Source organism: Schistocerca gregaria, chromosome 9 (assembly GCF_023897955.1).
Source record: "Schistocerca gregaria isolate iqSchGreg1 chromosome 9, iqSchGreg1.2, whole genome shotgun sequence".
NCBI classification, from domain to species: Eukaryota; Metazoa; Arthropoda; class Insecta; order Orthoptera; family Acrididae; genus Schistocerca; species Schistocerca gregaria.
This window is the reverse complement of record NC_064928.1, coordinates 101,851,895-101,865,412: the sequence shown is the minus strand read 5'-3', so window position 1 is coordinate 101,865,412 and position 13,518 is coordinate 101,851,895. Positions and strand designations below refer to the sequence as shown.

General features: G+C 39.2%; 1 protein-coding gene across 1 annotated transcript in view; it reads right to left on the bottom strand.

The window, feature by feature from the left end:
• Positions 1-13,518, bottom strand: part of LOC126292114 (uncharacterized) — a 132,028-nt gene that overhangs the window by 42,657 nt on the left and 75,853 nt on the right. The window contains exon 8 of the mRNA XM_049985940.1: positions 4,822-5,084. Coding sequence (XP_049841897.1) covers positions 4,822-5,084 — 263 coding nt within the window. The remainder of the gene's footprint in view (positions 1-4,821; positions 5,085-13,518) is intronic.

The window sequence follows — 13,518 nt, the reverse complement described above, 5'->3', positions numbered from 1 at the left end:
ACTTATGGCTGGAAATGAGTTCCAACTGAAGATTGAGATGAAAGATCTATGACAGTGTGGGACTACCAGGAAAGTGGGAATGCTCTGTCTGATCTAGAGTTTTAGTGGAATGGCATCAACAAACTGTCAGCACTGGCTCAGTCTCAATGTGTGGGTGGGGATTACTGGCAACTACCTCACGGGACCTCTTAATCTTCTACAGTGCCTCACAGGCGAGGTGTCTCTGCATTTCCTCTGAGTGATCCTGCCTCCTCTGCTGGAAGGCATGCCTACCTGCCTGGCATGTTCTCAAGTGTGCTTTCAATGACTGTAAACTACACTGCCCTCCAACCCCCCCCCCCCCTCCACCACCACCACACAAAACTCTTAGCCTGTCAAAGGATGGACCATCTGTGAAAGCAGTCATGTGATCTACCCACTAATTACTAATTTACAGCACTGTGCAGCACATTTTTTTAATGGATGTGGCAACCAACAAGCTATCAGCCTCACGAATAGTCATTGCCAAACTGTGGCCAAGAAACAGCTGGACCACCTAGATGCTGAGCATGCCATCCAACACGATATGCTTCACTTTAACTACTGCTCACAGACAGTGTCATATGTATTCTTCCCCCCTAATACCTGCTTTCCTTGGCCTCATACTTCGCTAGTCCATGTCCTCCATTGCCTCTCCCTGTTCCCACTCCAGTACTATATTTGCCTTTGATCCCATCAATGCATCTACATCATCCCTTCTCCTTCTCTACCCCCTTCCTCCTCCTCCCCGGACAGTCCCACGATGCTCCACCTAGCACCTCTATCTTGTTCCCACCACATCTCTACATGCTTCCACAGGCACCCCTACTACCCACCCTAGGAAAAATTGTTTTGTTTCTCACCGAACATGCAGTCACAGTCAGTTCTTAGGGCCAGGAGACAAGAGTGATTTGTGTGTGTGTGTGTGTGTGTGTGTGTGTGTGTGTGTGTGTGTGTGTGAGTGAGAGAGAGAGAGAGAGAGAGAGAGAGAGAGAGAGAGAGAGAGAGAGTTTCTCTATGCCTGATGAAGAACTTAGCCTGGAAGCTGAATATTTCTTGCATTCTTTTTCATTGTGCCCATCTGAGACTAAACACCTTGTCTATGTGGTGAGTAGCAATCTATCCTTTCCTGTTGTCATATACTAGTGTCATTCAGAAAGTACAGAACGTTCTTTTTCTACAGAAAGTTTTGATATAATTGAACGAAATTGTATTCTGCATACGAGACTAAACACCTTGTCTATGTGGTGAGTAGCAATCTATCCTTTCCTGCTGTCATATACTAGTATCATACAGAAAGTACAGAACATTCTTTTTCTACAGAAAGTTTTGATATAATTAAACGAAATTGTATTTTGCATACCGTTTGATACCCAAGCTACTTTTCTAAGTAGTCACCATTCAAAGTTAGGCACTTGTACCATCTTACCACGTCTTCTATGCCTCTAAATACTCAGTTGCCTATAACTTCTGATGGGTCGGACTTCATTTAAAATGCAGATAACGCTGCACACCTTACCTCACACTTAGTGGGATCATCGATTTTGTCACACATATTCAAGACACACAGCTACACAGTATTCAACTGCATTGGATCATTCCTACTTCCAAAATGAGGTGGATGAGTTCCAAGGTTGGTGGTCAGTCAGCAGTGATGGTCTACTATGTGGTCAAGTGTCAAAACAAAACATTCTTTACTTTCTGAATGATGCTCGCGTATACTAAACCTGATATCTGAGTTTCATTGTATAAATCAAATTGGATCATAATTTAGTCTGTTTAAAAAAATAATGTATGGTACTGTATACAAGAAGAGCGTCTACAAGAAATAAACTTAAGACCCTCCTCTTGTGTATCAGGTAGCACATAAAATATCTGGGACAGGTGGCACTAAATATTTGTAACCCCTCCAGCAATGTTAAAAAAACAGTGAACTTGTAAGACTCAAATGAGTATGTTCCAAATTATTAATTCTTCTGGCTAATCCATAGAAAGCATCCTGCAATCAAAGCTTTAAGGGCAAAATATTGAAGCTATTTTATACACTGCTGGTTTTCAAGAAGCAATACAACTCTACCAAACAATGGAACTGTCATCTGATGATAAATCAAAGCCTCCTAAATGAATCCTATACAAAAATTATTAATTTAGTGACTGGTTACACAATGTTTTCATTTGTATTTCAAACTGTCACAAAAAAATAGTCTAACAGATAGGTGTGTGTTCACTTCTTTGGCTGCTGGTCCTCACAACAGCTGGGTCCTTCTTAACTCAGAGTATGGGTGTCTTGCTCTTCATTTCCTACCGTTCCCAACCAATCTGGTCTTTCTCCCAGAAGAAGAAACATTCAAGTTCTGAAAGTTAGGATTAGTATCTTTAACTTTTAGAGTATGTACAGAAGTTCCCATAAATTTTGCCTGCTGAATGTTACATACTAACTAGTAATACTGCTATTCAACACTTTTTTCAATGGAATTTTCTCTTTGATGCAAACATTATATCATCAGTGAATAATCACTGCAGAATAACTTATATTTTTCTTACCAGTTCCTGAAAGAACAGTGTACTTCTGATCATGCAGTTATGTCAAATGCTTATCTAAAAAAACTTCTGTTACATTATAACTATCACAAAAAGTTCCTTATACTGGAAGAAAAGTCACATTTTGCACTGGCTGAATTCCTACATTTGACATGCAACTGTTTGGTATTTTTCATTGATTGTTTGCAATCTGTGAACGTGAATGACAATATACTATAAAAATATTTGCTGTTAAGCAGATTATGCCAGCTAACAGGTCGTATATGGGGGATCTATAGAAATCATACAGAGTAATACACACTGAAAGAAGTGACTATGTGACACAGATAAGGATGAACTCTACTAGAATGCTGTCAACAGCAAATTCATGCTATCACAAAAAAAACAATTTAAATTTACAATGTAACTTAGTCGTTACCCAAGAAACTTGCAAACACACTTTTACCAGATATCTGTTACATTTTACAAGCATAACTTTAAAGTGAACAACTTAACAGGCAATGGTACTGATTAATTTTGTCTTATTTTGGACATTGAACACTTGAGACTGTGGTTAAACAGTATGTTATTTGTGTGCATACTACAACCAATTGCTTCATGACGTTTTTAAAAAAATTTACTTCCCCATTGGCCATCATTTGAACTACTAGAGGCTCATTGTCAAGACAATGGATACTTACAAGAAATTTATATTTTGCACAACATGCAGTCAGTCATTAGGATTGTAGTGTAGGTGAAACTTTTACCTCTACAGATGCTACCATGTTCCACACAAAGTGCAGCAACATAATCGCAGAGGTTACACCCGTAACAGTATGTGGCTGATGTAATATTAAGGCAATTATAGGGAATGGGAAAATGTGGTAGACATAATATTACACCACAACAGCTAACATAATTTTCCATGGTGTCTGACCTATATTTATAACTACTGTGAATGTCTGTGCAGTTTGCAGATTTTTACTGTGACCATTAGATGATATTAGTAGCTGGTATTAGTGTAAGAATTCGTTATTACGGAAATGTTTGTCACTGTCACTTCCATGATATCAACTGGTGTGCAATTAACACTATATCGCACTAAAAAACACTAAGTTTCACTTTGATCTTGTGTTTTGTGTGTCTGTCATGAACATTAAATCATGTGTTTGCTTATGTATTTGAACACAATAATTATTTCCCAAATTTTTCAATTTTTCATTTGCAATAAAATAAGTTTTCATCTGTGCATCTAGTTTCAACATTACCAATACCAAACTGATGACTTTAAAAGAAATGTAAAAAAGATAAAATAAAAAAAGTTTCCAACTACATATTTTTTGTGCATAACTTTCACACTAGATACCCACTGAACATATCTTAAGATACTCCATCAATATGAGAAATCACATAAAATGGATATAAAGGAGATCATGCAAAATTTCTGTACTTCAGAAAGGGAGAAAAAATCCTTAAAGACAAGCTATATAGTAAATTGATAAATTTCTCCAAATATATATGTTGTATACGATAACTATAGTAATCCACAAATATACTCATTCCTTCGTACATTCCACCCAATATTTGTAAAAAATAAAATTTAAAAAAATTGTAAAAATTAAAATAAACATGATGATTAAAAAAAAAAAAAACAGAATATGCAGCATAACTGGTAATTTACGTACTCCGTGGCGTTAATGGTAGAAGTAAGTAAAAATTTAATTTAAAAATAATGTAACCCTGAAAAATGAAACATGTCTGACTATATCCATACTCTTTTGGGAAGCCATACTGATGTAATATCTTTGCACCATATTTTCATTCCAAGTAAACACACAGTGCGAGTGATCTTTCTCATGTTTGTGAATTTCTGCGCAATGAAGGAGGCACAATACCTGTAAGTAGATACACAAAATCACTATTTTGCAATGTTTCTATGGGGAAAGGCCCACAGGATCCATATTTTCCAACTGCAGTAAAATCACAAAAAGACCACTGCAGGGCAAGAGACGCAGAACAAGACACACACAAAAGAACAAGACACACACAAAATACCAATGTAAATATACGCACTCATAAATGGGAATAATTTTCTGAAATGTGCCTTGCTACGCACGAATACATCTCATCTTCCATACCCTCTTCATTTACTTCCTCTTATCTTCCTGTATTTTGTCCTCAAATTTCATGTAATAAATAATGTGCTTCATATAATAAATAATGTGCTACGTAACACAACTACCACGTGGGTGACTGACCATGGAGCGCACAATGAGTACTGACCTCCCTCAGCTTCTCTTTCCGCCTCTGCGATCGAGCCTCCGGTGTGATGTACGCCCACGGCCCACGCCGTTTCTTCTTCCGCGGGCCCGGAGGAGCGCCAACACGTCTGACCACTGTTGGTACTGCACCGTTAGGAACTGCAGGCACAGGTGTGGCTGCGGGTGTGGGTGCAGTCGCAGTCGCAGTCGCGGGCGCAGGTGCAGGCGCCGATGCTGGTGTCGGCGCAGTGGCCGCAGCTGCAGTGGGTGCAGCTGCAGATACACCTAAAAATTTCAGAGGTGCAAAAGTCACAGGCTCCGAATTTGTGTACACATTTTGATCACACTGTTATGACCAACATCTTATCTCTTGAAATATAAACTGGATAAGAAAACGGAAGGTTTTTTTAAGTTAACAAACTCCATCAGTGGTAATCAAGTTTTTGATCCTCTTCTTTCCAACAGAGGGTACATTATTCCGTCATATTTCATGAAATTAACAGTAATTAATTTGAGCCCATCTTCTTATGTAACTGTTTATTACACCAAGAATGTGTGGCATACAAAATAAGACGAGGTATCAGCTGCACGATACAATACCTATGCTGTACGAAAGACTCATGAATTATGTCGAAAAAATAGCAAGGCACAGTGAAATAAAGAGTTAATATTGAAGTGTTAATTTCTATGATTGCATGGCCATATAATTCATAAGACAAGGGCCAAATAGTGGCCGAGTGCAAGTGTACTGCTGCTTGATGCATTGAATGTTTACACTTTTGAGCAATTTTCATTCTTAGATGACTATAACATGTCCCTGAATGTAAAACAGCCCTTTTTTTTAAGATACTTTCTTTGAGAAATTTTTCTTTTAATGTATTGTGACCAATCAAATTTACAAACTGTTTTACTGATACATGTTAAGATCTGCCTAAAGAAGTTAACATTATCTATTCTAGACAGCCACTGTTTTCTTATATAGATTATACTATACTGATACGCAAGTAATGTTTTTGTCAAATGTCACGTGAAGTCTGTGAGCTGTCTATCTCCACTGCATTCATTAAGATAATTTCTCGAGTAATTGGGAACTCTGAATCATATTTCTCTCACATGTACTAAACAAACTGCTGCTCACAATTCATGAAACCTTCCCTGATTTTTCTCTCCTGAAAGATTGGCAGCAAGAACTGGCAATCTGATGCCACCTACAAATATCAAATTTTCTCCCCTCTGCACAATTGTTTGTGGCCTTTGCTTCAAGAATAACTATTAAGTTAAAATTAGTGTTTTTCGTATTTGTGAACCAATTGTGAAACGCAAACTCATAGATCCACATGTCTCAACAGTCACAACTGTGATGAGCATCAATTATCAATTGCAAAAATTTACAGGTCTTACAGCTTCCTAGAGCTGGATTGGCAGAAATTTGAACACTTCAGGCTAACCATCATTTCATCATTTGTTGCTCACCTTGGAACTCAACAGTGCTGTTGAACAATACCTGCTTTAGCATCACTGCTGCACGTTTCATTAACTGTGCCACGTTTTGAGTGTTCTGTGGGACATCTCTATGTTAATTTGTCTCGTGTAAAATCCTACAAAAAAAGCATTACTACTCCAGAGGGACCAAGCAGCACTCAGACAAAAGCTCATGGTTTTAAAACCACCTGATGTGGCTGGAAGCCCAACAATAATTTACTCAGTACAAACCAGACATTATGCATCAGAAAAAACTTTATATTTTAACATCCTGGGAGCAAAGAAATCTTACTTCCCTACAATATACTTTACATAACGAGAATGACAGGAGGAGCATATCAATTGTGACTCATATATACAGACAGTAGGTCTCCTCTACACTGCTCACAAACATAGTATGATGGAGTGGAAACCCACACACTGTATAGTGACTTGCAGCATAGAGATGCTGAGATAGATATAAAAATCTGTTGTTTTATTTGCTGTGAAGATGAAGCTTCAAACTGTAGAACCGGGCTGAACACTGCACAATAGCTGGCAATTCAGTTGCCCCTCGCTTCCATTTGATGATTTAGCAAAGTTCATTGTACCATAGCAACAATTACTCCACAGTACTTGCTGTAGCTGAGACAGAAAGACACAAAGCCTCAGGAAGTATGAAACGCCAGCAAACTTCAACGGCCAGGGAGTTAAGTTTTCTGCCATTGGTGCACTTCACATTGTAAAATACCTGTCGCTAAATAATACTGATGTTTTAGTGACCAATGCAGTTGGTTTCCAGTGCTTCTACTGGAGCAACCACCTATGTTTCGTCATAACCACTATGTCAGGGATGGCTTTACATCACAACTTTGCTGCACTAACAGCATGAGACACGATTATGAGTAGAGAGAAACTGCATCTGTCCTAGATAAGGAAAACAGGAATCTATGCCCCTTTCAACAATGACTGCCAACTGCAGTTCAAAATTAATAACAGCAGACAGCAGATACCCAAACTTCCACCACAGGAAGACAATCCATTAATGTTTCCCATTCCTTCTGTCATTGTAAACCAGTGGATAAACACTGCGAGGTAGAGTACCTTCCACCAACTATAATCCCACTTCTAATATAAATACTCCTTTTTTTTCCTTCCCCCTATTTATTCAATACATAAGACACATACTAGGCATAAATGAAGTGTCCAAATTGTAGTTAGCACTGCAATTTTCAGAACTTTATTATTTAGTTTATTAAAGTATTCTCATTATCACTAAGAGCGTTCGTCTGGTTCCCAGTTCTTTTTCTTTATCTAATAAGGTCTGCAAAAAGGAAAAATCCCTCTTTCTTATTTAATAGTTCACAGAAATCAATTCTTAAGATGGGAAAGGCATATTTAGATACAGGTACTGGAGACTGAAATGAACTAAGTGAACTTACAGAATGGTTTCGGCCTGTCAATCCAAAGCAGTTTGTACAGTTTGGAACTGGAGATTGAACAGAACTAAGTGAACTTATGGACAGATTTGGTCTTCCATTTAGATGCAGTTCGCACTGGTTCAATGTTTCGAGTTCAGAACAGTGCTCAGGTGGAGTGTGCTAAGTATCATGCGAGGGGAAATTCGTAAATGCACATTTCAGCTTTCAATAGGTAGGGGAAGTGATGAATAAAAACTCTGTAGTTCACTAGAGACAGACTGCTATAAACAGTTCCTTTCCCAAATTAATTCAGTTGAACTGGTTTGTTCATGAACTACACATTCCTGTTGTTAATGTTGTATACAGATTAAGTTTCTATCTTATCTTTGTCTTGTGTTAATATAGCTCTCACCTTGTTCCACAACCAAGAACATTCTTCTTCTTGATGGGATCTACGAAACCCAAGCGAATGAATGGACCTCGACAACATGGTACACCAGTAGACAAATGAACTCCACTGCAACCAGGCCCAGAAACTGTCTTACAACCTTATCAGGTCCACAGTAGCACCTGAGGAACTTCTCAGAGAGACCAACCTTCCAAACAGGGGTGAAGATCCAGACGAGGTCACCAGGCTGGTAGACAACAAGGTGGTGGCTCGCGTCATACCTTCAGCCATCGTTTTCTTGAGCCTGCAGCGTGCGGAGTCAAACTAACTGCCGAGCTACCTCATCTCTGGTTAACACCTGGTTGATGTAGTCATTATCCACGTCATCAGGATATAACGGAAACACAGTGTCCTTCGTCATAGTTGCCTCAAGCCCATGCACCAGGAAAAATGGCATAAATCATGTGGTGTCTTGTTTGGCAGTGTTGTAGGCAAATGTCACGAAAGGTAGCACCGTCATCCCAGTTGCTCTGCTCAACACTGATGAACATTGATAGCATGTCGGACCAGGTCTTATTAAGGCGTTCAGTAATCCAGTTAGTTTGCGGACGGTAGGCAGTCGTCATGTGATGAGTAATGTTGCACCGACAGTTTATACCTGTCACAAGATTTAATTGAAAAACTTTCCGTCGATCTATAATTAACGACCTTGGGGCACTGTGTTTTAATGAAATGTCTTCTACGATGAATTTGGCTACCTTGGATGCTTCGGCTGTTTTCACGGCTTTTGTAATGGCATTGCGCGTCAGATAATCAGTGCAAACAATAATCCATCTATTACCACTAGCAGACATTGGAAATCGTGCGAGGTAGTCAATCCTAACATGCTGGAAAGGTGTTTCGGCTGGTGGAATTGGTATGAGTCGGCCAGGTGGTTTCTGAGGAATTGCCTTTCTCCTCTGGCACCCTTGACAGTGCAACACATAGTGACGGACACTCCTAAACAAACCTGGCCAGAAAAATCTCTTGCAGATTCTGTCATATGTCTTAACACATCCTAAATGTCCGGCCTCAGGTGTGTCATGGAATTTCTGTAGAACGTCTAAGCACATATGTTTAGGAATCACTGGTAGCCACCTCTTTCCAAACGGATCCAAGTTTTTCTTGCAAAGCAATCCATTAACTACCTTAAATTGTCCTTTAACTAATTAATGGAAAATCTCATATAAAGATGTGAAACAATTACTAACAAAGAGATAGAGGGGCTGGCCAGTACTTACCTCAGCTCAGTACAGCCGATAGAAACACAAAAAACAACCGAAAATTTAAGTTCCTAGCTTTCGGAATAAATGTTCCTTCATCAGGGAGGAGAGAGGGGAAAGGGGAAAGAAAGGGAAGAAGGGAAAGTGGATTTAGTTACTCACAACCCAGGTTATGAAGCAACAGGGAAAGGAAAACAGGGAAGGTAGCAAGGATGGAGGCATGGTTGTCAGAGCAACCATGCCTCTCTGACAACCATGCCTCCATCCTTGCTACCTTCCCTGTTTTCCTTTCCCTGTTGCTTCATAACCTGGGTTGTGAGTAACTAAATCCACTTTCCCTTCTTCCCTTTCTTTCCCCTTTCTCCTCCCTGATGAAGGAACATTTATTCCGAAAGCTAGGAACTTAAATTTTCGGTTGTTTTTTGTGTTTCTATCAGCTGTACTGAGCTGAGGTAAGTACTGGCCAGCCCCTCTATCTCTTTCTTAAATTGTCCTTTCACGTCCTCTGACCAATTTAAGGCAAGCATAATCTTGGCATCCTTCTTCTGCTCAGCAGAGAGATCCTGGAGTACAGCGAGACAGTCACTATCTTCATCTTGATGGTCTTGAATATGGTTTCTTGAGAGACAGTTGGCATCTTGGTGTTTTCTTCCATTTTTGTACATGTCATATTCTTCAAGACATAGTGCCCACCTGGCGAGTCATCCTGTTGTATCCTTAAGACCTGTAAACCAACAAAGAGAATGATGGTCTGTAACAACTGTGAATGGCCTTCTGCACATGGTCCAGATCACGGCAAGACATTCTCTTTCTGTAGTTGAGTAGTTTCTCTCGGCTTTTGTAAGTTTCTCCTTTCCATCTGAAATTTACACCAGAACAGCACCGATCCCATACCCACTGGCATCTGTGTGTAGTTCTGTAGGAGCTCTCTCATCATACTGACCAAGTACAGTGTCAGTCGTCAGAGCTTTTCACAGCACATTGAAAGAATCTTGTTGAGCACCACCCCAGATAAATTTAGCATCAGCCTTTAACAGATCTTGGAGTGGCCTGGCTTTGATACAAAAGTCTGATAAAATGACAGTCATAAGAACATAATCCGAGAAAGCTTCTCACATCTCTAATATGTTTAGGAATAGGAAATTTCATTAGAGCTCTCACCTTTTCTGGGTCTGGCTACACACCTTTCAAGTATTTTGATTTCTTTTGCTCCAAAGAGTCCGCCTTGTTGGAGACACTTAAGAACGGCCCACAGTCATTTTATATGTCCATCAAATGTCTCTGAGAACACTGTAATGTAATCTAAATAACAAAGACTTATCGTCCACTTCAGGTGATGTGCACTTTAATTTATCTTCAGCCTTGCACTTCTGTAGTTGTGTGTCACAGAAATACTTGTGCAGTTCCGCTTGGAACACTTCCCAGCTTGTGAACTTCTCATTGTTCTCATACCATTGATTGGCAGTGCCGTCCAAGTAGAAAAATATGTTAGCCAAACACACGGTGTCATCCCATTTGTTAAATTTGGCTATACGTTCATATACCTTCAGCCACTTGTTTGGATCTTGGCAAAAGTCACCAGAGAACCCGGAAGGATGTCTTGTGTGGTAGCAAACAGTTGCTGTCATCATAACGTCGTCGTCTTCTTCTGTCTCCGGTAGATTGCGATTTGTTGAATATGGCTCGCACTCGGGTTTCTCGCCACGTAAACGGCGGCTCTGTCAAGGCCTGATGGGAGCCACTGCGTCGTTGATAATGTACGCTATCACAAGTTCCAATACCCAATGTCACGTAGAAGAAGGTGTAAGTAGCTGAATGATGAACACTAACTTCAATTAACGAAGGTTTATTCAGCACTTGCACATACAAGAGCACGGAGTGAACTGCCTCTGGCCAGACCACATACAGTATATATACAGCTACAGAACATTCCAGCATAATGATTCTTTACATTTGTGTATACTTCCAGAATGTACTCGAAGTGAATATAGAAATTAAAATTCCACAGTCCAGGTGAGTTTTGAACTCACGACCTGCTCTGCAACCGTTTAGTATCATAACCACCTGACCACGGTTCTACTCAGCTTCTTCTGTGACAATACAGGAATGGGAAAAGTACGACACATCTACCATTTTGGCAATTGCCTGTGCTTTCTTGTTTTTATTCTTATACTCTTTTCAAGTGTGAAACCTCATGACACAGTGAGAAAAACTCTTTCTCACTAACAAAAATGACCACTATATTCTTAAACTGGCCGTCCATAAAAATCTCTCTGAAACATGGTCTCCATTTGGCAAACAAATCAAACAAACTTGTGCAGCGCCAAAAAATTCGACAAACTAGTAAAGTTTAACAAATTCTTTGATCATTTACTGAGGTCATTAGTCTGTTGGTTGAGAGAAAGGGGAGGGGGCTTGAGCAGTGGGGAAGGAAAAACAAGAAAAGTGAAGACTGCGAAAGAGCTGAAAAGTGTTTGCACACTCATAAAAGTTTGTTATGTAACAGTAAGTATAAAGATGAATTCCCAATGACAAATTCTCAAATCAAGGTGTATACATGTACAAGAAAAAAAATTCCTGAATTTTTCCAGGATTTCCCGGTAAAAAAAATACAATTTCTCCAACATGAAAATACACTTTTCCCGTGTTAAGTGGCAGTATACTTTCCCTCAGAATCAGAAAACTCAGTACTTTGAATGGTCAGGTTTTTATACACCGGCCTAGAACCTCCCGCCCCTTTAGGAAACAAACTCCCAGGAGAGAAAAAAGCATTTTCAAAAGATATTTGATGTAACATGTACACTACATATTTTCGTATTACACACGTATATAATCAAAATCCACCAAACACAGAACATTAGTTTCCAAAGCATTGACATCAAGATTGTGACGCGCTTTTATAAGCCAATCATAACTCATGTCACATGATCTCACCAGCCGATGGTAGCAGATATTCACCATGTTGACATGGGGCACCCAGAACTGGACTTCGTAAACTGATCCCCCAATACCGCTTCTGGTTGGTCACTGTAAACACTTCAAAAGCAATTCTGGAAATCAACTTCTGGTTGCAGTTTTCCAATTCCGTAATCAATTTTCACTCCCATGTAAATGCGGTTGGTATTAAAACGTGCTTGGGCAGTCAGGTTTCGTCTTGTTTTTAAAAATCTCGCCTTTTTGTACAATGAAGGATAAGTAGAAATATTAGACTGAAGCTGTTTATATCTCGTTTAATTGAAGAGAAACAGTGATTGTGCTGACTAAATCATAAATTATATCTGCTGTTTTCCCAGCACCATAGTTATCTGGGCTAGCAAATCCGCTTCAGACCTTAAGACGTAAGCACCACAGTGAAAAATGGTTTCCGAAATTCGATTTTCGTCTTTCAAAAGATGTGTCGCCCGTAAACGTATGATTCACAGCATAGGACACATTATGTAGTGGCCTACAGTAACATCTCCATGAAGTAGTGCAAACACACAAATAGGAAAAGTTAATGGTATAAATTAAAGTAAATAGTGTAGCTCCAAGGAAAGCTAAACTTTCGTATATAATATTTGTCTTTTTTGTGTGTGTTACACTTTGATACATCAAACAAACGTGCCAGTAAAATTTCAAGTAATGACGTAAATGTCTGGTCTTCTGGACTCTAAATTCTTCTAAGCGGCTGCCCCTCAAAGTGTTTAGCTTTAAATGAGAATCAAACGCTCTATGATTCAATAAATTTAAAGCATATTCACAAACGTAACATAACTCATATTGCATAAAATGAAATGTACTTTAAAAGTAGTGCTTCTCAAACCACCGATTGCAATATTTTGCCGTGATCTATTGAAATTCGTTTCAGCAATTGTCAGAGAGCACCACAAAATGGATTTACTGTGCCTGCGTAGCTATCACGATGTAGGTAGTCTGTATGTTTGTACGTATACAGCATTAAGAGACCTTACATTATGTCATAAATGAAACAAGACATCAGAGGATACTCCAAGAGCATCAGAATTTCATAAACCATAATAAAATGCATAATTCAACTTAGAGAGCACACTCATACGCCCAGATTCGCAAAGATGTAGGTCCCTAGCTGATATTAAAACTTTTCAGTGTGATTTTTGAGATGCAAATTTTCTTGGAGTACCAGTACTGTGTTATCTCATGTTTAGTTCTTTATTCTGGCATAATGCCAC